This window comes from Carassius carassius, chromosome 11 (genome assembly GCF_963082965.1).
Source record: "Carassius carassius chromosome 11, fCarCar2.1, whole genome shotgun sequence".
NCBI lineage: Eukaryota > Metazoa > Chordata > Actinopteri > Cypriniformes > Cyprinidae > Carassius > Carassius carassius.
Window position 1 is genome coordinate 23,022,818 of NC_081765.1, and position 27,362 is coordinate 23,050,179.

The 27,362-nt window shown below is 37.2% G+C and overlaps 1 protein-coding gene across 7 annotated transcripts in view; it reads right to left on the minus strand.

Moving 5' to 3' along the window:
* Window positions 1-6,999, minus strand: part of LOC132153043 (peripheral plasma membrane protein CASK-like) — a 205,700-nt gene extending 198,701 nt beyond the window's left edge. For 3 of the 7 annotated variants that reach the window (XM_059562183.1, XM_059562182.1, XM_059562179.1), the window contains exon 1: window positions 6,244-6,986. In XM_059562183.1, the coding sequence (XP_059418166.1) occupies window positions 6,244-6,302 (59 nt within the window). In that variant the 5' untranslated portion in view covers window positions 6,303-6,986. Of the gene's footprint in view, window positions 1-6,243 lie in introns of all 7 variants that reach the window. The other 4 variants (XM_059562184.1, XM_059562181.1, XM_059562178.1 and 1 more) reach the window with 3 other exon arrangements.
* Between the last annotated feature and the right edge of the window lie 20,363 nt (window positions 7,000-27,362).

A 27,362-nucleotide genomic window follows, 5' to 3' on the forward strand; every position in this document is an offset into this window, starting at 1 on the left:
TTTTGGGTTAAATGTGAAGAATGACAGGTACCACATACTTTTTTTTTTTAATAACTTTTTTGGCGGAGTATATACAGGTGTAATATATTCTTTTACTTTACGCAATGTAACATGATTTTATTATCGTAATTATGACTTTATTCCTAAAATATTATGATGCTAATCTTATTTTATTTTTACATTTTTTTTTAGAAGGATAAACTGATCAAAAATTCTCAACTCACTGTCTTGCACTGGCCGCTTTGTAGGCTATTTAAAAAACAAACTTGAATTTAACAAACATAAAATATTCCAATCATATTTCTGAATTAAATTAATAAAGAATCGAAAGGAAATATGACCACTTTGCCATTAAAAACCAAAACTAAACTATATGTTTGTACTATATATCTGTAATTGCGGTCTTGTTTTGGTGAGGACTATAACGCAGAAAACACAGACACAACCAAATTTTATCAGTACTGACAGGACACGTGCCCACCCATCCACATCGACCCCATGGACTGGTGGAAAACCAACGACCACAAATACCGCCGACTGGCAAAATCAGCAAAGGATTACTTGTGTGTGCCTGCGACTTCTGAGCCATCAGAAAGGGTGTTCTCTGCGGCCGGACTAATTGTGAAAAGATTGTGCTCCCGTCTTCTTCCCGAGCATGTGGACATGATCATTTTTTTTTTAATATGAAATAGGTTATTGTTATAAATACAGACGTTAAAATTAATGTTCACATTAGTGCCATCATTCAGGCTGTTCACAATATGTTTTAGCGCGTAGGCCTACTGTGTTTAAAGAATGATATTCTGTTTTAGCGAGTAATGTGTTTTAAGCCTAATATTCATGACTGGATTAATCTGTTCTAATCTCAATTAATCTGTAAACTTTTTTTTAAATGCTATTAATGTTCATGGTAATTTTTTAGAATAGAAATGTCCTAGGCTCCTACAGCCTTGTGAGCAGTTGATAATCGACAGACTGTTATGTTAAAAAGTGCCGTCATTCGGTTATGTTATATAAATATTTTTCAGCAATCATACAACTATAAACTGGCTTGGGTTAGGATAAACTATTCTCTAATGAATTAAACGGTTTGTTATCATACAGACTGAAAGCCTGAACTGTCTCTCTCCCTCTCTCTCTTTTTATGGGTGTGTGTTTATGCATGCGTGAGAGCATGGGTGCATGCGTGGGAGGGGTGCGATTTTCGAATACTAATCGAATAATACCCGGCGATTATCGATTATTACTTTTGCTTAAAATGCACATCCCTTTTACATTGTTAAATATATAGAATCTTCAGTACATATATACTTACAAGAAATAAATTCCAGCTGTTCCTCATTCTAGGCCGCCATCTGTTTCTCAGTTCCAACTTTGCAAGGACAGTCTGGCACTTCTGACTCAGTCTGTAAGTACGTTTTTTAGATTTAAAGAATTTGCAATTCAAACTTCATCACTCAAGTTTTGAGCAGTATAGAGTAGCTCATATTGTTTGTCGTTTCTCCAGACATTGTTTTATGTTAACGTGGCATGATACGCAACGCATCACGTAAAAAGCCAGTATAAATCATATAATCAGTCATTACAGTGCCCTCCACTATTATTGGCACCCTCGATACATTTGAGAAAAGGCGGCTGTGAAAATAAATCTGCATTGTTTATCCTTTTGATCTTTCATTAAATAAATCTAAAAATTCTAAACTTTCATTAAAGTAAAAAAAAAATTAAGTGGAGGGAAAATCTCATTGTGAAATAAATGTTTTCTCTAGTTTATGTTGGCCACCATTATTAGCACCCAATTATAGCAACATCTTTTTTCCAAGATAACAGCTCCTATAATGCTTTAAGAGTTTGGAGAACACCTGATAAGAAATCAGAGACCATTCCTTCATGCAAAATTTGACGTCCAGGACCTCCGGCAGTAAAGTAGGCCCACAACATTAAAGATCCAGTAGTATATTTAACCCTGTACATGGGGTACTTTTTATCTGTGTTTGTACTAAACCCATCTGGTGGGTTTGCTGCTCAAATGCTATTTTTGTTTTGTTTTGTCTGGCTTCTGTGGTCAGACATGACAGAGAGTGAAACTCTGAAGTGCTCAGTCAGTGTTTGGCGAGTGAAAATATATGTGCTAAACTCATACTTAGCCTCAAAATCACACACTGGTGAGAAAAAAAATCTTAGAATTTATTAGCCATTGGATAATAATTGACATCATTTAGTCACCCAGAGTGAAGATTTAGTCACATATGTGAGTGTTTCACTGGCAAAGTAGAGGGTTGCATACAGTAATACGCCTGAATGCCCAATAAAGCTGTTTACATATTTCCTGTTGTCATACATAAAGCAAGTATAAATAGTGACTAAACACGATCCATTAATACTACATTAACTGTATTAACAGATGAACTAAGTTCATATTTATAAGCCCAATCTGTCAGTAAGTGACTGGTGTTTGCAAATGCTGTTTTGTACTTATTTATTGACGAGTCGGCAGTGGTATGGCAAACTGAATGCACTGCTTCTCTTGGTGGGTTTTTGTTAAATGTGAGCCAAAATCATCACAATTAAAAGAACCAAAGATTTAAACTACTTCAGTCTGTGTGCACTGAATTTATTTAAATACACAACTTTTACCGTTTGAGTTGAATTACTGAAATAAATTAACTTTTCCACAACATTCTAATTTATTGAGATGCACCTGCATATGATGAAACGTATTCTCTATGAAATTACTAGTTTAATCCCATTGATTAAAAACTTGCTATCAAATTCACTCTGTTCACCTTCAGTGTGCGCAGCTCAAAACAGAAATGCAGAACATTAATAACTATTGATATGCTAACGTTACAATGAGAGCACTATTGTAAAAAACTACTAGTGAATTATTAGGGTTTCGCTGTCGTTTAGTGTTTTAATCAAAACATAAAACATTATTAACTCCATTTTTATTTGCAAGGCATTTGTTACACATTTTCCCTGTGTGTTAACATCAGTAATTATGGCTGTCAAACGTCTGACTTGACTGATGAATTTTGTCCCACCCCCAGACATATGATTTGATTATCAATGTCTAATATCGGCAAGATGTCAAAATTACGATTCGACTATGAAAATCCTTAGTCGGGGACACCCCTTATCAGTATGTAACTTTTATGGAAAAAAGTCACTAAAAGTTGCTAAATATAGTGCTAAAGTCGAGCTTGTGTGTGAGATGCAGGAGCTGATGGCAGGGGTGGTGGATATTTGTGGCGGTCAATGTTGTGGCAGGCCGCCACAAATAAATGAATGTATGGGAAACACTGTAATATTTTGTACAACCTGAGGGACAATGCTTTCACTAAAATAATAACCTGCTGGCCCTTTCCACCACAGCACAGATTGCCAAAATTCAACTCATAACAACACAAAGCTGAAGGAAGTCACAACACTGTCAAACTTAATTACATTTCCAACCTTTCGCTCAAAGATGCTCAAACAAGGTGGTTTGGTGATCTTACCCTCTCATCTGGGTCAGTGTGTCAGTGAGACTTGAATCAAAGGCAGTGACACACACTCTTAATGACCTCATTACCACACTCCCACGCTCATAAAAAAAACTATTAAAGAGAACATGCTTAGCATGCTGTCAATGTACATTAACACATTTGTGGGGTTGAGGTGAAGTGTAGGGGGAGCTTGCCTTTGTTACAACAATTTTTTTTCCTGCAGGTGAGGATAAATGAAGGTCAGTCACTGCTGGTTTATCGTGCTTTTACAACAGGATCCAAAATTCTGTGGGTTTTATGAAGGTATGTTTAATTTGAGCTCTGTCGGGACTTACCTGCAGGAAACCATGAAAGAGTTATCTATAGCTGTCAGTGGGCTGCACTGCCAGGTCTAACAGAGCTAAATCTGCTGTTCAGCACATTGTGGCCTGAAACTCTTGTTCAGGCTGCTTGATGACGGTTTCATGCATCAGCAAATCTCAATCAGACTGCTAGGATGATATGGCACCATTCTGAGACTACTAAAGCACTAGTGCCTAAACAACACAATCACTCTAGACTTAAAGCCCACCACTTGGAATTATACTACTGTAGATGACCAGTAACAATATATATAGAGCCATATTCAGCCACTAAATCCAGTCCTGCAGTTTGGCATACTACTAGTGCCCATGCCTAATAGTTTGCAAAGCCATCTGCCATGGCTGTATGAAACTCAAACAATGAATAGATTTCCAGTTTTTATTCTCCATAACATCTGTCCTGAACATGAGAACAAAAAAACTAACATAAATATGTCAGTTCTGCTTTGAATAACACAATATAAATGGCAGCTTGGAGGGTAGCAGCTTTCAGTGTTTTACAAACAAACCGAGAGGCCAGACAAAATATAACAGTGAAATATGGCACTGCAGACTGGCTTGGTCATCTATCTTGACCCTTTGTCCTGTGCTACATTAGCAATCTGTGCCATTTATAATAACAGACATAAATACAGCACGCACACACACACACACACACACACACACACACATATCTTTTATTGAGCTCACAGAACTTGGCCTAAGGAGAAAAGCAGTGTCAGTGGGAGTGTATTTGCTTAATGGACAGCAATCTCTTTACCTCCAAACACCAGCATGATGCCTTAAGTTGGCCACAAAACAAGAAAGTACTTCACAGACAGCAACAAGCCACAGAGACAGACAGAAAGGATTGCAATTTTGTGTGTGTCGTGTCGTGTGTGTGCATCATTTTGAAATTAAATGAACCAGTCTATGGCAGAACAAAATATAGGCCCTGTAAACAAAACTTACAGTACTACAGGTCAAAACTGTTCTACTATTAATTTTAAAAAATTGCATTGACATATTTTGATTAGCTGAATATTTTACACCCAAATTTATATAATGTGCACTAAACATAGTTAAGTGAAATCCACCACAGTGTGTATGCTAACTATATGTTGTTTTTTATTATAAGACAGCTGCATGTACCAAAATGCTTCTAATTAAAAACTCTGAGTACCATGTTGGGAGCTCTAATTACATGGAATTTGAAATGTATATTCACCATTGTCTTAACATTGAAACTCAAGCAAACACAGTTGGAGCAAAACCTGGTTGTATAACACAAAAATTGTCTCATAACAACAATAGTCAATAGTCCCATGAGTAAAACTACAACCTGAAAATAGTAAGATAACTAACTCTGTTTCAGTTTAATATGAAAGGCTCCAGGCCTGCTGATACATGTGAGGGCTGTACCCTTCACCACAGCAAAAAGTCACCAAACTCGTAACATGGCTTAACAAAGCATTAAATCAGAAACAACTTTAATCTCCATGGTGTTACATCCCTATAGCTTTTTTCCTAAAAGGTTCCATTCGTATTACTTTAAGCCTGACTACAACTGTACTACTCTTGCAATGTGGTTGAATTACATATTACTATAAAACATTTTTTATTAAAATTGAAAATGTCACTAGCAACAAGTTTATGAATAATTTATATTATTTTGTGGTACAATAATGTGTTATAGAAATAAGATTGGTTTTGCATATAATTTTTCAGACACTTAAAAACAATCTGCATATCTGTAATATAAGAAAAATATTGGTCCATCTCTAATGAATGTAGGAACAAATATCAGGTCATTCGGTGAAACATCCATTTAGGGCCATTATGGTAATATATTGAAATCAAACAACTAATTATAATAACCAGAACTCAAAGAGCATCCAACAACGACAACTCAATGTTAAAGACATGCAGTGGCCATTAACAATAACCAATAACATAATCACAAACTAGCATGACTGCAAGCACAAACCTAATAATATTTATTGATAATACATCGATAATACCTTGATAATGACACAGTTTATTCATCCCAATCCTTTGCGGATATCAGCGCTAACAGCAATAAATGTGTCTATGCAAAAATATCCCCGTCTTGTACACTAGTTGTGAATGGCATCTACCTGCATGAATTCTCAAAGTACAGACTTCTCTCATCTCTTACACACGCCACTCCCATATCTCCTGCTTCAGACAACATGCAGTTTTTGAAGTTACGACTGAATGGAGCTGTCATGTGTTCGACAGCAGCACTGGCACTGCACCATGACATCCTAAAATGCAGTGACAACTATGACGCTCATCTGACACTAGACACAACATGCAAAAGACGCAGCTCGAGTTACAGACGGGCATTTACCCGTGTGTCATAATAAAAGTGATCAAACCGTGACACTTACTTGCCAATGACCTCGCACAGCTCGTAAACATCTTCAAAGAGCACGTCGTCGTCGGCCATGGTCCAACAAGACCGGGGAATTTACACTCCCCCCCTCCAAAAAAAAATCCGTCCAAACGGTAAATATCAGAGGATTTACAGTGTAGATTAGAGTACCTGTAATGTGCGGCGAAAAGAAACGCTGACAGCCGACGTTATCGGTCTCCAAATTCCGATAAACAAATAATGATTGATTCCTTTCGTTTTAAGGGGAAGAAAATATCCGTTGGTGGTTCAGTTGAAGCGAGTGGACAGGAGTGAGCGCTCGGTCCGTTTGACTCACTCTGCCCCACCTTCTCTTCCCTCTCTCCCGGCCCCCTTAATCCCGCCACTCGATGCTAGGGTAATTCAAACGTTAAAAACAACTCCAAAATAATCGCAGTTGAAGTCACGGAAACAAGTAGGTTAAGTCTTCTAAACGCTAAACTAACTAACTAACTATTTCTATCGAGCCCAAAAAAAGAACTACACACCGTTTCTGGGATTTAAAATAACGTAAGCTGTTATTAAAGTGCGCAGTTCAGTTAAATCTACTCATTCTACCCACGCGCAGGGCTTGACTGAAACGCGCGAGGCTTTTCCCTTGCTCGTTCACGCTGGCTGCCGTTGCTCCAGTTCCCCCTGACTCCAGCGCTGCTGCTCCCAGCTTCCAGAAAAACCAGACTCCTCCCACTCAAGGTTATGAAACTGGATTGCCTTAACGCCATAATGGCTCCGACAGGACTTTTGTATTTCTGCATAACCCAGCACTACTGTTTGAACCAAAATGACGACTAGGCTTCTCAGACTTTGTAAGCCAAACTGACAGTTTCTTAATGGTGCTAAATGCGAAGCATTAATCAAATTAAACAGCTTTTTTAAACCTTTTATTTACTAGTCTGACTATACGTCTATATAGTAATGTAGCCTACACTATATTCATGTAATAATAAAAGTATACGAAAAAGTGATTAAAAGAGATGTCATTTTTATCTCAAAATTTAATTCGAATTCAAAATGCTTTATTGCCATGATTGTTGTACGTTCAATATTACTAAGCATGGTATGCATAAAAATCACTCAAAGGAATAATAGTAGTAGTAGTAGTAGTAATAGGCTAATAATAATAATAATAATTAGATAATTAGATAAAAAGTAGATAAAAAATTAGAATAAATTAGAAATCTCATTGCAACCATATAATCCAAATCTGATCCTTAATTTATTTACTTTCTTACTTACTATGTATACTAAATTGTCATTTTGTTATTTTTTTTTTATAATTGATTAATTAAATAAAAATAAAATAATCAAATAAAATGAATGGTTGTAATACCACAAATGGTTGTAATGGGAGGTAAATATCACAAATATAAATGTTATTGAGATAGCAAGGTGTATTTGTAGTCCAATATAAGAAAGCTGACTTAAGGTTTGCAATGAAGGAAAATTGAAATGGGTTTTGTCTACACTTTGTACATTAGTGCCTTTGAATTACTGCATTGATTTCTGTAGCTGAAGATTGGTGGGATACACTTGAGCTAATTGGATTTTGTACATTGAATCCATTCATTCAGTCTAGAATTCATTCAGTCACTTCTCAATGTCCATTTATAGTCTGAGTCTTTAGAAAAATATATAAAGGCATGAAGGCAGCTGACTCAGCTGCAGTGATTTTCAAAGATATATCTACTAATTCACACACACACACACACACACACCATCACTGAATTTGGTTAAATGTCAAACTGTTACTTTTTACTAAGGACACTGATTTAGAAATTATTATACATCAGTTTGACAAAACTGAAAGGCAGCTGCTTTTTAATACACATTTCAGACACTGTGAGTGTGATGGACAGAGGATTTTTGGTATCCTCGGGGGATATTCTTTCCCTGGCCAATGGTAGCATGTGAATGGCAGAAAGAGTGACATTGTGTGTGTCCCAGAGTCTGAGCTCCTGAGTGACTTTGCGCCACAGGGCAATCAGTCCCTGCAATCACTGTATGCTTGCGTAAATCACATAAGACACAAACACACTGTCAACTAGTTTAGCATCAGGACACAGACTTTACATTTATTGCAAAATAAAAAGATTACTCTGGAGTTGCTTCCAGCCAAAATATGAGTCATCTATCTATATGACTTCCATGAAGTCATCTCGTCTAAATCAGAAGAGAAATATGAACAGATTAAGTACCATTTATAAGTGAAAACAGTCCAAAACAGTTCTAAAAAAATATGTCAGTGGATTTTGATGTGAGAGGGCAACTTGTTTGGACGTGTTATTATGAATAATAGACTCATATTTTGGACAGAAGCAATGGTTTAAAGTTGTAATGATGGACGTTTCTTACACGTTTCTTCACAAAACCTGAACTAACGGGAGTCCGTTCTTTTAACTATTCCATTAACCAAACTGAGTAAAAATCTATAGAATTAGACTTGCCAGAGTAACTTAAATGTCTTTCATTTTACTTCTGGGGTACCAATTACACATTAAAATGCTACAAAATAACATTTGTAACTTTTAACTATGCAAATATGTAGTGTTTGCATGAAATGCATGATAGAGAAGCAGGTATATCCAACTGATAAGTCAATTTATTTTGTTTTCTTAATTATATGATTATTTACATTTTAAACTATTTTTCCTACCAGTTTAGATTTACATGATCCTCCTAAGCCTAAAGACTGCCCATGACTTATAATTAAACTGCCTCTCTGTTCATCTGTTTTTGTCTCTCTGTGTTTCTCTGTTATTTCTGACAGCTGAACAGATTCAATCTAGACTATTATCACTTGAAAACACAGTGCATGATCATCAATTTGTGATGAAAGCCACTTTGTGACATGCAAAGATGTCAATAGAAAAATGGCTTTTTAGCAGTTAACTTAATAATTGTTACTTTGACATGAAAATTGGCAGTGAAAAATGCAAACTCAACTATGGCTTTTCTGATTTGGGGCTAATTGTATTGTTGTAATTGGAAAAACACACCGGGAACACTGAATTCAATTATCTGTTATAGCAGTCAATGGCAAACACAACTCAACAAGTCTTTGCCAGTTATTCCGGCAGATGTTATCAAAGAAGCAAAACAATGCTAGTTAGCATTTTCCAATGTTAGCAGCCTCCGGATGCCGATGGAATTTTATTTGGCCTGTCTTGTCCTCAATCTTTGTAGAAAGTGTTGGTTTAGTATTATTTATACGTTATTATTATAGTATATATTAATATTTTAAATTTGCCATTACAGTATACTTATATTTTTATATTTATATTTTTGTTTTTATTTTATTTCATTTTCAGACTTTGTGCTGTCATTTTTTAAAATATTTATTTTCAGCATTATTTTATTCCAGTTTTATCTAATTTTACATTTCAGCTTAATTTTAATTACAAAATGTTTTTTTATCATTTATAGATTTAGTTAACAATAACACTTGTAATGTGATGCAATGGTTCATTCCTATTGTACGTTCACTGGGTAACAGGAAAAGAGAAGCGTTTTGAGGCCTATATAAGACCTTGATTCATCAAACAGGGAAAACAGGTCCTCAGTCGCCACAGGGAAGACTTACTGACCCCTATATTGTTGCTACGCTTCCCCAGAGAAATGTCCCTCAATGGGATCTCTGAATTAAGACCTAAACCACTCTGACATATTTCAACATGTTCAGCCAACCAGCAATTCTCATTACCTGAACACCTCTCCAAACAGACATGTCTGGTCAGTCTGGCTAGAATTACCATAGCAGAAAAATGTGTTGATGATTATAACTGTATGTGTTGACACATACAGAAAGCTCAAATTAGTCTCCAGAGGCAGCATGACCTCTTTTTCTGGTGCTTTGTATATCATGCGGTGAGTGGCAAGGCCTTTGTGATGTTTTATTGTCACAAGGGATTGTTTCACACTGTGGAGTGCCCTAGGTGCATGTTTTGTGCTGCTCTCTACTATCATTCAAGGAGACCATTACGGGGATTGCAGGGAAAATCACATCTTCTTAATATGCTCAGTTTCAGCTGCCCTGAAGAACAACACTGTGATAGTCAATTTGGGTTTTTCAATGCACATAAGGGGGAAAAGATTAAAAAGAAAAACCCTGAAAACCCATTATTATTCCCTCTGGCCTCTATAATGAAGACATTGCAGTAATTATTAGTAAGAAAAGTATTTTTAATTGTATGGGAGAATGCTCACAATCATTAGCTATGGAAATTCTGTAGCCTTATGCCTGATGTGCTCAATAATGTTTTATTCACATTTAGTCAAACGAACTTGGGGGAAAATATTGGTGCTCATCATCATGTTAGAAAACATCACAGAGTGAATGTGTCTGAAATCTGTGCCTGCAGCATCGGAATACCTTGAGTTAATTATTGAAAAGACTATCAAAAATATTTAAGTTCAGTAATCTTTAATTATATTTTAGTAGTGTCCAAAACAGGCACATTTGTCTATGTTATTAATTCATTTGTAATAGGCAGGTATAACAGAATGGCCAGGCTCCACCACCAATCACAACGATCCCTATCACTGGAGTACTGAGCACCTGCACCTGTCACCAATCAGGCACCTCATCAAGCAGCCTGTATAAAAGCACACACCTCAGACACTCTCATTGTCTGGTCTTGTATACATGTAGAGGACTTGCTGACTTTGCTACTGCTTCCATTTGAATACTTACCATCTGTGTTCCTCCTAGCGTCTCTTGTTTCTCCAAGCTCCCAGGTAGCTGAGGTGTGTGTGCTCCTCCTGTTTGCATTCCAGCTCCTGTAAAGGCAAGGACTTGGATTATTCCACTCGTCATGTCCTTTGAACTGTTCTACAAACTATATTCTCACCATGTCAGGGTCCTACACCCGTGACCTAAATTAACTTTATAGTAGACACTAACCTGTTGTGTCAGACCTCTTCCGTTACAGCAGAATTATAGACTGCAACTAAAATTGCAGATAATAACAAAATATTCATTTGTGAAAGTAATTTAAAATCTGGGACAAAATCGATTAGAAAGTGAGCATCGCTATTTCCTACAGAGCACTTGAAGTGATAGTCTGAAGCAAGCAGGGTAGAACTCATTCTTAAAAAAAAAATAAAGGTTCTTATTGGCATTTTGAAATATATAAGGAACATTTATCTTTATTTTTTGTTTAACAAATTACACTGGCAATAAATTAATAAAGGTACTCTAAAACATTTAAATATTCAAATATTTTACTAAATTGCATCACTATAAGTAGCCTACCTAATACATAGGCACAAAGATTGAGCCTGCCACAGCATTTTGGTACATAGCCTTTGGACTGTGAGTATGGATGAATAAAAGATCACAGATGAAAATATATGAATACATGTCACCCTGTGATGTTTTATTAAATAAGAGGGGATAGTTCTTACATCAGATTACCTTCCTCTGTGATGCAAAATAGTCTGGTGACCTAGAGGGATAAATTCATTAGACTTTGCTGTAATGAGATTATCACCACTTTTGATGCTCAGGGTCCTGATGCTCCTGAGAGCTTGACCTGACATGTTCTATCAGTGCCCTCTTGCATAAGGATTAAACAACATACACCCCCTGATAATGCAATCATTTCACCACACATGTTTTAATGTAATAATGCTGCAGCAACTGCTATGCACAATACAAAACTTTAATGCTCAGGGAATGGGCCTGAAAGAGTGGGAATTTACTATGATCACCTCTGTCAGTGACCCAAAAATTGAATTGAGAATGCGTCATATGGGTGCTGCCCCCATGTGGCTACTACACAATTATATACAATTTAAATCCAATATTCTTTAATATTTATTACACAGATTCAGGAATACATTTTAAAAGTTCATAAAACAAGAGATACTTTTATATTTATATTTTCTTAACTATGCAAAGTACAGAATGTACAACTAGTATGAGATTCTATTCAAGTGTAGACTGTGGATTAAAAAATGATGTGTGTGTACAGTATATATACATAAACGTACACAGAATGTTTCTGAGAAAATAAAATAGAATAATTATCACTTCCAGTTCTTTACATTAAAGTGTGATGCATAAATCTCACAGTTGGTGTGCAAACAATTTGGAGTACAAGACATTAAGAAGACCCCCCCCCCCCTGGCTCCATACACATAACTCATTGAAAATGGTACTCCCCAAAATCAGTCAGTAACAGCTCAATCACATGTCAGCACGTGATCACATAAATTATAAAGAATGTAAAACTACCAGCACATTATTCCTGATAATTAAAGTGTATTATCTTTGCATACTTTGCATAATCAATGAGTCATTTACCTGTATATCAGTGGCTTAAGAAATACAGTAAATATAGTAGTAGTAGAAGAATAGCCAGTCATTCTAGTCATGTTTTGTCACATTTTTCCTCCTAATACTAATGTTATTAGTGATTCATGAAGTTACTAAGGGAGTCACACCTTTCAGATTTGATTAAAACTTTTTAATTAGGAATACAATAGCTTGGCTCATCCTGTGCTTTCATTATATTTTATTGCAAGACTCAATTCTGAACTCACACTGAAGATTTTAACATTAAACTGACATTGCAGCAGGCCCACAGGTGATATTCCCCCTGCAAGAACATTTGGAGCAGTGTGTTATGGGTCTTATCTGTGTGTAATGCCTCAGTGAAGCTCCAACTCAAGTGAAGCCAAAAGAAGACCATCAAAATGTTTTAGGTTGCTGTTGCCCTTTCTTCCTGTCTACACCATACTTTCCTGTATATACTGTATGAAAGCAAAAATAAATATTTGAAAACAAACAAAAAAGGGCACATCTGAGATCTGAGAAGACTTCTTTCTTGATGCGTCAAGAAAAAGAAATGCTCCGATTATGACTGAAAGACCCGCTGGAAGATAAATGTCACAATATCCAAAGAAGAGCTACATATCAATATGAGCATGCAGACATAAGATAATATATTATTCTAGTGATGCAAGGCTAAACAGCCCTTTTAGACCGCAATATAAACCAGACTATTATATGCACAACATATTCCAATTTACATGCTAATGGGAGGGAAAAAGTTACATTTTTGAAATATGGTGAGATCAGATTTATACCTGTTCACTCTGAAAAGGTACAAAAATGTCACTGTGGCTGTACCCTTTCAAAAGGTACTAATATTAGTGCTAATGTGTAGTTTTAGATATGTACCATTTAGGGGTAAATGCACTAAAAACAGATAATTGTCTAAGAAACAGATTATAGTTACACAATTAAATATTTCTAATATTTGACCTCAAACAGTGCAATTCTGTGCTTGTCTTTTTAATATATCTCGAAGTCTGAAGACCACTTTATGTTTTGTAACAGTGTAATAGATTGAAATGGCAGAGCAGCATATGTGCCAAATTATGGTGGACAGCTGTGAAGAAGAAGCCCATCTGTGTAACAATGGTGCTTCATTAAATCTTATGGTGGAATTACACACCTCATGTCTCCTCACTATTGATATACCCTAAAAGTTATTATATATGTGAGAGAAATTACATTACATATACATTTGAGGGATCATCTAGAAGCTGAAAATATGAAAGCATCACATGACAGGTTGTTTGGGTGTTGAAAATAAAAATATCAAATGCATAAAATAAAAATACTAATTTAGTATGACATCCACTACTAAAATAGCACTACTGCTTAAAAATTAAGTTAATAGATAATTGAGAAGTTTTAAAAAATACAATAAAGTGCACATTAATTACAATTTAAGGTAAATATTGGTCAATAGCGCAGTTTGAAATGGGCTTTTTTAAAGCCCATAGAAGAACATGAGGTCATTTGGAAAATGTAAATATAGCCCAAATATATAAAGAATCACTATAATATAAAACAAACAAGGACAAACTCCATCCAACATATGTCTGAAAGTCACTGTCCTTATTAGGTCCCAAATATTGATATTATTTTTTTTAATGTGTTTCAAGAAATGTACATTCAAAATCATGTTGTCTGTGTAAAGCTTCATCAGTGTTGTAATTCACTCAGCATGATCATAAATCATAACCATAAGTTCATCTGTTGTTCTTGTTGAGATTTTTGTTGTGGCATTTTCCTTGAGTTTGTGTTGTTGGCACTGCAGGCATAGTGAAGGTACACTATTATCATGCTTATTCCCTCAGCTCTGCCTTTAGAGTCAGAGCTGAATTGCTCATCAAGATAAACCTATCCTGCCAAACTGGTTTCAGTCCAAATCTCTTGTGGCCTGACTTTCACAGCTCACATTAGAGTTGAGTGTTGAGAATCTGATATAAAAGACAATTACCTATCACAAAACTTGAAACTTCCTATTGAGAGAGGGCATAAATAAAGATTAGATACTGAAAGAAAAATAAAGACAAGATGGATGTCCACTGAACCATTTTTAATTAAACAAGAGGGACTAAGCAGTGAGCACATAGACAGGCATAAGAAATAATCTCATGGGAAAGCTGGTGATGTTTTAATGAATTCTACTGGGCATCAGCTCAAGCTGTATTTTATGTGTTAAAAGTTTGAACAGGTGGAAGTATATATTTTTTATTTTTGCCTTACCTTATAGATTGCCAATATTCTTGATTAGATTTGGATTACACTCCAAGAGAAGTGAAGTGAAGTGACATTCAGCCAAGTATGGTGACCCATACTCAGAATTTGTGCTCTGCATTTAACCCATCCGAAGTGCACACACACAGAGCAGTGAACACACACACACACTGTGCACAAACACCCGGAGCAGTGGGCAGCCATTTATGCTGCGGTGCCCGGGGAGCAGTTGGGGGTTCGGTGCCTTGCTCAAGGGCACCTCAGTCGTGGTATTGAAGGTGGAGAGAGAACTGTACATGCACTCCCCCCACCCACAATTCCTGCCGTTGTGGTGGGATTCTAACCATTAGGCCACGACTTCCCTAACTTCCCTAACTTTTAAAAAAGTTAAAAAAAAAAAGCTGTCCCTGGGGTACTATTCTTCCGAAAGTTACACCTTTATTTCTTATTTACTCCTAGGGGTAAATAAAGGGGTAAAATATTAGGCCTATCCTAATTGTATACATACTAGTACTTTTGAAAGAGTACCATCCCATTGACAGCTTTTCTACTGATTTTAATGCTGCTCTTTGTTTTTTTTTACTAAGAATGTACTATTTGATTAAATTCCGATTCATTTGGACATATTTCAGTTCATTTTTGTTTATCCTAAGGAACCAGCTCATAACAGTAAATTTTGATTGAAAATGGTGATTTGGACTACACTGTTTTTGATTTGCTAAAAAGGGTTACACTTTATTTGATGGTCCCTTTTAGAACATATGTTGACAATAACTTTTGCAACTACAGGTAAAGTAGAATTCAACTAGTCAGTAGAATGTCAGACATTCATCAGACATTAAGCAGACAGTCCACTAATGACTAGTTGACATCAGTTGCAAAGTTACTTGCTGTCAGAATGTCAAAAAATGAAAATTACACAGCAGTGTACAAGAGATCACTCACAACGACCTTAAACATGTTTTAATGTTTTAAGTGTCATTACAATTCATGCTAAAACAGACTGTTCAAGATGTATTGATCTTACAGTATGTTGAGGCACAAAGAACACAGGCTCAGGTACTGTGATGATGCATGATTCAACTGAGGTTCAATTCCCATTGATGTTTCTTATAATAAAACACTCGGTCGTTCTCATCATTATAGCTTCATTTTCAAGGAGTGCTAATTAATGGAAATTGCCTGTGTCTGCTTGGCAGTGAGTACTGTGTACGGTAATGGGGCACTCTGACTGCTTTCTTACTGAGTATAATGTGCTATTAGCATAGATTTAAATATGACAGAGGAGAGTGTGGGGAATTTACTACAGAGAGGGAAAAGCCTAGTTCTGAATTCTGACTTGGCAGCTTAACAGATTATAATACAATTAAAACATGAGTCAACAGGCCTGATGTAGTCCTTCAAAGGAATAATTCTCTGTAGTGTTGGATCATGATCACTTTGCATAATATCATGTATAGAGAATGTCCAATGGTTTCCAAAAGTCTGATATTAACTTTAAAATCACAGATTCAAACTCAGATTTCAACCTAGAAATAAACAGAATGTTTTAGGGTTTTGAAAAGGTAAAAACAAAAAGTTTTGAAATTGGTAAATAAAATATATCATATTCTGAATATTAAATAACCAGAGTTGTGACACTGATCTTGTGAGAGAGAGTGAGAACATCTATTGTTATCACAAAGACAGATTCATTGCTACTGAGAATTCGATGTCATTCTCTCGTGCTTTGATATATGTGCTGCATGACTTTTTATTATTTCTTTTTTTGACAAGGAAAATGCCATATCAAAGTGTTTGCATTTAAAGACAATATGGCAACATTTGCTTCCTTATTCTATGAAACAACCTAACAAGTTCACTTTGTCATCTAAATATCGCAAACATTTTAAAACCAAGTGAGCGATGTGACAGATGGTGCTGTGGAACATTATCACACAGTACCTCAGCACCTTACCCATGAGATCTTATTTCAGTAACAACTCGCCTGTTATAATCAAGAAAGCTGTCGAAAATGCAAAGGGGCTTTGTCATGCTGACGAATAAAAAAAGTTGTGCATCACTTTATTTACTCTGGGTGCATATCACTGGTAAATATGGGGGACACATACTTTTTACCACAGTGTATATATTTGTTAATGTTTGTCTTGAGATGTTTTCATTCTATTTGTGGAGTGAATTAATGAAAAAGACGTGGTTACAGGATGTATAGACAAACAAACAGAAGACCATATTCCACATGCTGTTAAAGGTCTTAAAGTACTGTACAAGCAGGAAAAGGAGAATATTTCTGTATTTCAACATAATATGTAACCTGCATGATGAATCAAGCATACTTCTACTCTACCATGATTCCACTTTAGAAATTCAGCTGACTTTATATTGGCCTGATATTTACAGTTGCAATTTAATATTGAGATTGTTGTTTATTAATTTGTCTCTGTTTCAGCAACACAAGAATGTACAAATAACATACAATTGCACTTTCATTAAAAAATAAAATAAATAAATAAAATGAATTAATCAACAATCGTCCAGGGAAAAACTAAATGTGTGAAGCTGAAGAGTCCTCGGAGATAAATTCAGCTCACAGCATTCATTTAGCTGTAGGTGAGATAGGAGAGAGTGGTGTATCACCCATTCATTTTCATAAAGCTAGTTATAGATTGAGAGTAAACATTTAGCATGAAATTACTTTAACAGTTTATTGTTCTTTACCTTAATTATGTAAAAAAAACTTAAGCAGAAAACCTTTCATAAAAGCTTTTGAAAAAACTCTTTAAAAATCTAAAGGAAATGTCTTGAAGCCTTAAAACACAAGATCTTTAGATGTTTGTTTTATAATGTTTTATAAGTGTGCTCAAATTTCAGAAAAAAATGTGTGAACAATTCTGATTGAGCCAAATTTCAGCAACATACACCAAAAATCTTTATTGAAATGCACTGGATTTTGTCCACAAAAATTTGAAGAACCAGTATAAATGTGAAATTCATAGTTATGACCACTTAGAAAAGGGCTGTGGAATAGTTGATTTAGATTTAGACCACTTCACCACTTCTTGGCTCTTTTATCTCACTGCAGACTTACGATCTCTTGCATACAAAACGTCCAGGCAAGTGTAATTTTGGCAGATTGGAACCAAAGTCTGCAGGATGATGGCCCTCCAGGAGCAAGATTGGACACCCCTGCAGTAGGCTATTGCTAATTTTGTAGTAGTGTTTGTCTTGCATCTCGACTGTTTGTGGACTAGCAGAAGATTTAAAATAAATATACAGTTATATAAGATTTAAGATAAATATACATTACAAACATATGTCTGTCTCACAAATAGTGTGGGGTGATTTACAAACTAGTTACATTTACAATTGGAGTGAGAATCATATGGAAAAGTCCTGAAAACAAAACAAAAAAACCAAAATAAACAAGTATACCTGGTTATTTCATGCAGATTTTATGCATAACAAAATGCAAGGTGACAAAAGATCACTTGTATTCTGACTCTCTTTGTCATTTTAACTGCATTGCTGGGTCTGACAGAACTGACTTTTGATAGATTATGCAGAATGTAAATACAAAATGTCAAGAGTTTTCCATTGTGTGGGGTGAAAGGACATTTCCAGCACTAGTCTGGTGATTGTATGCAGAAATGTCAGAGCTCAGAACAGTCAGGCCAATGACATGGCCTTTAGAACAGGCATAGAGAGATTCATTCCACTCTTCCTGTTCTGTCCATAGCCTATGCCGCCAATCCCAACCAGTTTTCTTTTCTTTGCCTTTTTAAGAGGAATATGTTGGTAAAAAGATACCATAATGGAACAAAAAAGAAGGCAAGAGGGATAGAAATGGGGGAAAGAGAGGAGAGCAGTTTCCATAGCAACTCAGAGAGCAGTTGAATAGGAGAACGGCGCAGGCAGTCAGCTAACAAAAAGATTCAACTCAAATTGAATTGCTGCTCCTGCTATTCAGCCTAATTTGAAGAAGTCTCAATTAAATACAAATATGATGTTTTGGGAAACTCACAGTTGATGAACAGCTGGGATATTATTTGCTACTTCACAGATACAGCACCATAAATATCCCATTATACCTGCATATCATTTGTCAAAGGATGACTAAATGAATATGCAGTATTCATGATGCAGTAAGCAATAACCCCAGATAACCTAATGCTTCTGCTGAGACTCTGAAAACAGCAGACACTATTCCATCCCATAATGCCACAGGAGCTAAAGAGCTGTCAGATTCTAAAAGTTAAAAACTGCACACCTTTAAACCCAAAGAAAACAGTACATCAATGGTTGAGAAGTATATCTTCCTCAAAAACCCAATTTTAAATGCAAAGCAAGTCTAAGATTTGTATTTTTATTGTACTTTTTTCAAACTGCACAAACTACTCACCCCCCCCCCCCCCATAAAAAAATCAAATACAGGTTTAAAAAAAAGAAGAAGAAAAAAACTAAACTAAACAAAACATAAAAGCTGTCCATACAACTTCTGCTGTCTATTCCAGGTGTTCTCCAGCCATACTATAGTTTGGTGTGAGGAACAGGCTTTTTTATTTTCAAATGTTATTTGAGATTCCGGATATACAATTTATTTACAACAAATGTGAGAACCAATAGACCTTTAGTATCAGTACATCAATGGTGTGAAACATCTTAACAAGTGCCAGTCTGAATATTAGCAGAAGTGAACTGCTTAATTTAAAAATGATTACATTTACAAGCTCATTCAGTTAGTAAAGAAACACTGCAGGTTTTCTCCTTTTCTCTTAGGTTTTTTAACATTTAGGACATTTAATTAAATATCACTGAGACCTAATGCTCATTCAATGACAGTGAACCCGTGGACGTGGCTGACAGATGAATAGTTCAGCAAACCATTCCTCTCCTGTCTGGAAAGAAAGGTGTGTCACAAGTAAAAGACCTTGTCACAGTAAATAGCATCATGAGTCAAAGCCGATGACTTAAGACACTAAGAACCACACAGGGATGTGTTTAGAGCTCTGAATTGTCTTCACACAGCAGATCCACACTCATGCATGTCACACCTGCTACTTTAATAAGCTGTAGCAAAATAGCATCAGCAAAAACATTTATACTTATACATCCCATTCTAAAGCTTGCTGCAAACATTGAAGATAGCTGTAGACAGGTGCAATTTGTCTTCTTAATTGTAATTTCCTGGAGCAGGACTGTGTGACGAGTGGGGCGGGGCCGAGAGCCGTGGGAACAGGGCGAGGCCGGTGGAGTGATTGAGAAATGAGCGACACCTGCTTGACCCACTGGTCTCGAGTCCCACGGACAGTGGTGGCTCCAGACAATTTTGATTGGGGGGGGGGGGGGCAATGGTGGGTCCTGGTCATTTCAAGGGGGTCTCATGAAAACCAACAAAAAATACAGTGGACTCGTCTAATAACTGCATATTACTGCTACTAAACAACAAAAACAACACAGCATATCAACTTTGTTTTTAATTAATCAATTGCAGTTTGCAAACAATATGCTCAAACTTTAAAGGGTTGGTTCACCCAAAAATTTAAATAATGTCATTAATAACTCATCCTCATGTTGTTCCAAACCTGTGAGACCTCCGTTTATCTTCGGAACACAGTTTAAGATATTTTAGATTTAGTCCGAGAGCTCTCAGTCCCTCCATTGAAGCTGTATGAACGGTATACTGTCCATGTCCAGAAAGGTAAGAAAAACATCATCAAAGTAGTCCATGTGACATCAGAGGGTCAGTTAGAATTTATAAAAGGGGCACATGGAACAAGGCTTTAAATGGCGCTGTTCAAAATATCAATACAGCAATATATTGTGATGCATTCCTTGCTGATTCCCGTATCGATAAGGATGATTATGTGTTGATACAAAACTATGAAAAAAAACAATAGAGAAGACAATTTTAAGTTTACAGCGGTTATAGTAAAAACTATAGAAAATGCTCGTGCCTCTACATTTTCCTCTTTCTCACCAGCCTCTGTCTCCTGGCTTGCTGTTCCCTGCTCTCTTTCTGTCACTTTTGCCTCTACATTTCCCTCTTTTTCTTCCTCTATCTCCATCTCCCCATTTGATCTATTACTTTCCACTCTCTGTCCATCTAGGAACAAGGCTCAATTTACTATTTCAGCATTAATCTATCATTTTAACCATCACTACTACTCTTGCACCTAATCAATAAGTCCACCTTAAATATTGATACAAAACATAAAAAAACTGATACACTGGAATATAGTGATTAATATTATTAATGTGGAGGGGCAGCTGCCATCCGTGAGGGAGCGTAGGAGTCGGCGCCGTTCGCCAGGGGGCCAGAGCCTGCTGCCTCCGTGAAGGAATCCAGAGAAGCAGGGAATGGGGGACTCCTGCCGGCTGCACAAAATCGGAGGAGCTGTCGCCGTCCACCAGGCGGCACAGGAGTGTCGTGCCGTCCACCAAGAGCCGTCCAGTGCCACCGCAAGGCACCGCGGAGGAGATCACCCAGCTGGTGGAGAGCAGAGCGGCAGTGTGTCTGGGAACCGGAACTAATTTTTTTTCCTTCTCTCTCCCCTCTCTCGTCTCCGTCGCTCCTCCTTCCATTTCCTTTTCTCTCGCCTCGTCTGTCCTGCCCCCAGGTTCCCGCAGGTCACCATGAGCGGTCCCCCCCGGAGGGAGCGGGGGGGAGTAGAGCGCAGTCTCGTGGGTACCCCCCAGCCGGCGAGAGGCGATGGGGGTATGTGACGAGTGGGGTGGGGCCGAGAGCTGTGGGAACGGGGCGAGGCCGGTGGAGTGATTGAGAAATGAGCGAATTATAATACTATTTATAATAGTATTTATAACTATCTATAACTATTTATAATACTCCAATTATAATAGTATTATAATAAATTATAATACTAATCAAAACCATATTTTCTATTTTCATATTTTCTAAGTCGATGGCCAAGTATACGGTCAGTTACCCAAACTCAGAATTTGTCCTCTGCATTTCACCCATCGAAGTGCACACACACAGCAGTGAGTGAACTCAAACAAACATACCATGGACACACACTCGGAGCATAATTTCTGGCTCAAGATTAAACAGAAAGGCAATGTTACATAAGAGTAGAATCAGTAAATCTTACTTAGTTTTTTTATTATTCATTAGAATGTACTGTGTTAACAAAGCATTTCACTAGAATGAATCAGACTGTCCGGAACTGGCCATTTAGGTTGGTCAAAATTGATTGCTTTTATAGTTCAGTAAACAAGGCAATTTTAGGTAACATACATTTCAGGCACAATATTCTGCATGTTTTATTCTAATATCCAAACGTAGCTAGAGCAGGAACAACCGCTGTGTATCCGAGGATCACACAGAAGTAATGTTTCATTCCTGAAAGATTCAGTGTTTGTAAACAAATCGGTTGAATAAATGGTTAACTTATATGCTCTTTAATGCAGCCACTTACCGCCAACTTAATGGCGAATCCATATATCTCACAATAAGAGTCACTTAAAACAGAGCAAGAAAAAAAAATAGCCTATTATGTATTATAGGGTTAAAAAATAATAACCCAGAGTCCCATGGGCAATCAAAAAATATTTTTTTATAACTAGTCTACTTGTCTTTGTGTCTACTTCAAATGGTAATTTTATATGAATATCCACTTACAGCTATGAACCTCAGATATCTGAATGCAGAGCAAGAGAACAGTTGGTGAGCTGCAGAGATTTCCTCTAGCTGCTGAGCTGTGACTGAACTCAAGATTCAGAACCCAGCATGAAGACACCAACTGTTCTGGAACTGTGTGAAATGCAGCGCTGTTGTCGACAATCTTTTGGCTTTAATTCATGACATTATAAAACTGCTCTGGGTCTGGGTTTTACAGCTTTGGTATTCATAATGGTTACCTTCATCTTAGTGACAATAACATGGGAAGAAAACTAAATTAAGTCTTTAATATTACACACTGTATAGTCTTTTTAAACAGTATATATATATATATTAAAATAAACATTTTCTCATATATTTATTAATAATGCACAGTGTATTAATTATTTTATTTTGAAGGGGGAAAGGTTGAACTTTAAACATGCATTTTCCACATGATCTACTTGGAATAAATAAGCTGTTTCAAAGTTCCTCCCACATCTGTTTGGATTATACTAATTTTACAGTTTACACACACTTTTCCTCATAAGCCTGGTTTTCTGTGATAAGCTGATGGGTGAGGAAGAAACAGACATGCTAGGCTTTTCATGTGGGAGAATGATTTAATAACATGTCTGTGATTATGAGGCAATTATTATATGTTCTGAATCTAAACTTCCATCAGAAGCAAACTGTGATTAGCTTTCATGCTATAGGTGTCAAACATTTACCCACTTGTCCTACTAAATACAAGACAGTTGTAATCATGTTCTCTGTCACTTCTGGGAATGATTTACAATCCTAATATGTTAACATGAGATGAAATGCAGGCCTGGGTAATAGTGATTATTTCTACAGGCTTATCTATGTAGGCCAACATAAATGCATTATGTTCAGTTAATTTCACTAGAACGCAGAAACCATGATGATGTGTTTTCACTGCAGAATATTAAATAATATTAAAATAAATAAATGGTTATTGAAACTCTTGATTGTAACCATTTCTTAATGCAATGCATTGCATTTTAATTGAAATAGGTAGGCTATTCAATGATCACAATCATCTAACGCAGCATTTAACACTAGTACACAGATCTGTAGAACAAGTAGGTTACAGAATGAAATGAAATATGCAAAAACTAGTGTCTGCTATTTAGTATAGTAGTGAAATTTTCACAAAGTCATGCTAAAAACATCCATAAGAGGCTAAGAGCATTAGACAAAGTTATCAACTATAGCAAAGCTTCCCGTATAGTCCCAGGTCCTTGAGCAGGCATGATATTTATCTGCCCATAAAGCCTCTGGCTCCCACTTCCACCGGATACAGCCTCACACTCCATCCACTTTCTCTGCACTCCGCGACCAAGTCTGCATACTTCACATTCTTTCTCCCGTAGGCAGCTTCCAGTCACTCCTCCCATGGCACTGTCAGTTCGATCAGTATCACTGACTTAACAGCAGCAGACCACAGCACCACGTCTGGTCTTAATGTGGTGCTGCATATCTCCTGTGGGAATTGGAGCTGCCTTTCCAGGTCTACCTCCATCTGCCCATGGTGTTAATAGCTTGGCGTGTGGTCTCTTGCTGGTATGCATTGCAGGTTATAGATTATTAGATTATTTGCCTCCTGCTGACTTTTCTCTAGCACCTCTGCCAGCTTCCTGAGCACTTGGTCATGCTATCTGAGCCGACCCTGTGTCAGTGCTGTTTTACAGCCCAACAGAACATGTTTGAATGATGCATTGATCTTCCCATAGAGGTGACAGGATTGCTCTGTTCCAATCCATTGGTGGAGGTTTTTAGGGCTCGGGAGGTTGATGTATGTTGCCCTAATGAGGAAACTGAGCCAAGCCTGTGGCAGTTTCCAGAACTCTGCCCAGCTGATTGCTCGGCTCACAACACCCTCCCAAGTTGTCCACCGACCCTGCTGCCCCTGTGCCATAGACCTTACTCTGAGCTCCTCCTGCTCAATCCTGGTGACCTCTGCAACAACTAGGTCATCTTCTCCTTCCTACTTACCTTGGACAATAGGATTGGTGGATCACTTCATCCAAGGCCTGCACACCCTATCTGGACCATGCCCACAATTTGTTGATGTTGCAGTCTTCCCATCACCTTCTGCACCTCCTCCCAATCCCTCCATTTACTTCCAGTCTCAACTCTTGGCATTTGCATCAGCCACTGCCCTGTCAGAGGAATCCCTTAATTCCATCTCCAACCTTGCCTTCTCCTGCCTATAGCCCAAGGTGATGGATTTCAGGGGTAGCTGGAGTGAATTCCATCCATGCAGACCAGCAGCTGAGAAGCACGGTGGTAGGCCGAGCCATTTGCAGATGAAGGAGTTTGCTTTTGCCACAGCTTCAGAGACCACATCCCCTAGAGTACAAGGTGAAGTGATAAAACCAGACCTTGTATTTTCAGGTACCCGGTTTGCGTCAATCTTAGACAGGCCTTTGACAGCTGCTGAAGGATGATTTTCCCCATATACTTGTCTGAGAGACCAGAGATCTTCCCAGGCTTCGGATGGGCTGATCCACGATGCGGGTGATATCTTCTCCGCTGATGGTGAAGGTGACTCTGTCATTTCTCTTCCCTTTTCGCAATGAGAGGCTCCTTGACTTCTATAGCTTGAACTTCATTCTGGCCAAGGTGATAAGCTTATCCAACCTCTTAAGAAGCCTGGTTGTACATGGGACAGTTCGTAGCAGGCAGGAAATGGCATCCATATAGCTCCTTAGGGGCGGGAGCCTCTGACCTGCAGGCAGCCAGACCCCACCCACCACCCGCCTTGCCCAGATGGAGATGACCTCAAATGCTGCCACAAAGTGGATGGGAGAAATGGAGCATCCCATTGCGATCCCTATTTCCAATTGCTGCCAACAAGTGGTGAAGCACATGTGCATGTCCTGGTAGTAGTTCATGATCATGTATATAATGAGCTGTATTTGTAAGGGTTATTATAGCACAATTCTTAACCCCACCCCATTTTCAAACCCTGGTAACAGGCATGCCCATACCTATACCCATACCTATTTTGTACTTCACCATGCTTGTTATGTTTTGCCTTGTGGAACCTGTGGAATATGTCAAGTAACATACGATTTTAACATCTACAATCAGTCCTCATCAATGTTTGATGTAATCTGCATGAATTGCGATACTTTGGTCCAATGTTTTTTTTTTGGTTTGTTTAACAAACGCAGTAGGAATAGAAATCAAGGGCCCGAGTCGAGAAAATGTAATTAGGAGGAAAACTAATTAAGTTAAACTGAAATATAGGTTTACACATTTGATAGTTTTCATGCAAACACTCTAAATAAAGGTTTTTTGTTTGTTTTTTTTAATCCCACTGAGGTTTACAAGTCAAATATCTCCTAAATCAAGATATGGGACAGTTCTTGTTTTTTATCGTTTATACAAATTCAACTTGCTAAACCCAGAATGGAGAACACAGCTGGACTTTAGAGAGATATCCTACATGGCCTCCTTGAAAATCAATTTCATTTGTCATTGTGCACTTTTATTTATTTATTTTTTTGTTGTTGAATAAAATAACTAGGACTGATGTCTCTGCAGTATTTTAATCCCCAATCTGATTTTTTTAAACCATCATGCCTATTGATTGCTCTGCAAATATTACTCAAATATTACTCCCCACTCTAAAATCCAGGCTGTTAGACTATGTAATATCATATTGCTCTGACATTGTCAGCATGTTCAAATGGTGAACTTTAAGCAGGCATGCTTTTATTCACTCTTGTTCTCTGCTGAATTATTCTCATTTGCTTTATCTACTGAGTTCAGAGTCAGAGTTTGTAAACTCAGTGCTCTATTTACCATAGGAATATTTTTAAGAATATTTCACCTGTCGCCAAATAGATGCAAACAAACAAAAAGTCACAGTTGCCAGAGGAGCTATATCATAGTAACAGTGCTCACATGCTTTCCATGGATCCTTTTCACATTTTTGCATTTGGAACAGTATAAAAGAGGTGTCAGGGAGGAGACCCAAACTTGTGACCTCTGAGAAGGACTGTACTTAGGGTTGATACAAAATCTTCAATCTCCCCAGGTTGTCCGGTCAGAACAATAATGAGGACGAATTTTACACTCTCATGCCACTCTTTAATGAAACAGTTTGACATAGACGATGTGAGTTTTGTCCATGGTTTTGTTCATGGTTTTGTTCATGGTTTCTAAATAAAACAGAAAATCAAAGTGGACTCATGAATAATAAGTATTCATCACCATTGTAACATTAAATGCAGTTGAGGTATGAAAAGAAGATTTCTAAATCGCTACAATGGATAGAATATAACAATAAACAATCTCAACAGTGCCAAACATTATACAACTAGTACATATACAAATGGCACATACAATACTATCTTGAATTGCACAGATATAATGATTAAACTGCCTAAACATTATCAAAGAAATGGGAAAGTGTGAACTATAATGTAGCCTAAATTTGGTTTGGTTATTTAGCTCCAGGAAAACACATCAATAGGCAATGTAAAGTGTACGGAATCGTACACATACACCATTAATCTAAGCAAGGAAAAGATAACAATATTTACATAGACTCACATTCTAATGGACGCATGAAACAGAACTGAAGAATAAAGATATTTTCTCTAGATATATCGGATCAGGAATGGAGCGAGTGTCTCCGATGAAATTTACATGCATACTGACAACAGTTCGGCGTTGCGCTAGTAGAGACTGTCTGATTGGTGGCGAAAAATAAGGGGGATTGCTGATTGGCCTAACTGTTGCTGGGCACGTGGAAAGTGGAAAGTGAAACTACAGTAAACCAGATAATAACTATAATAACACAAACATAAGATAAAGTCAGAGCCTTATTAACAGCCGCCCCCAACTTTGGGCAGCAAAGTTGAACACGAGTCAGTCAGGAATGTCT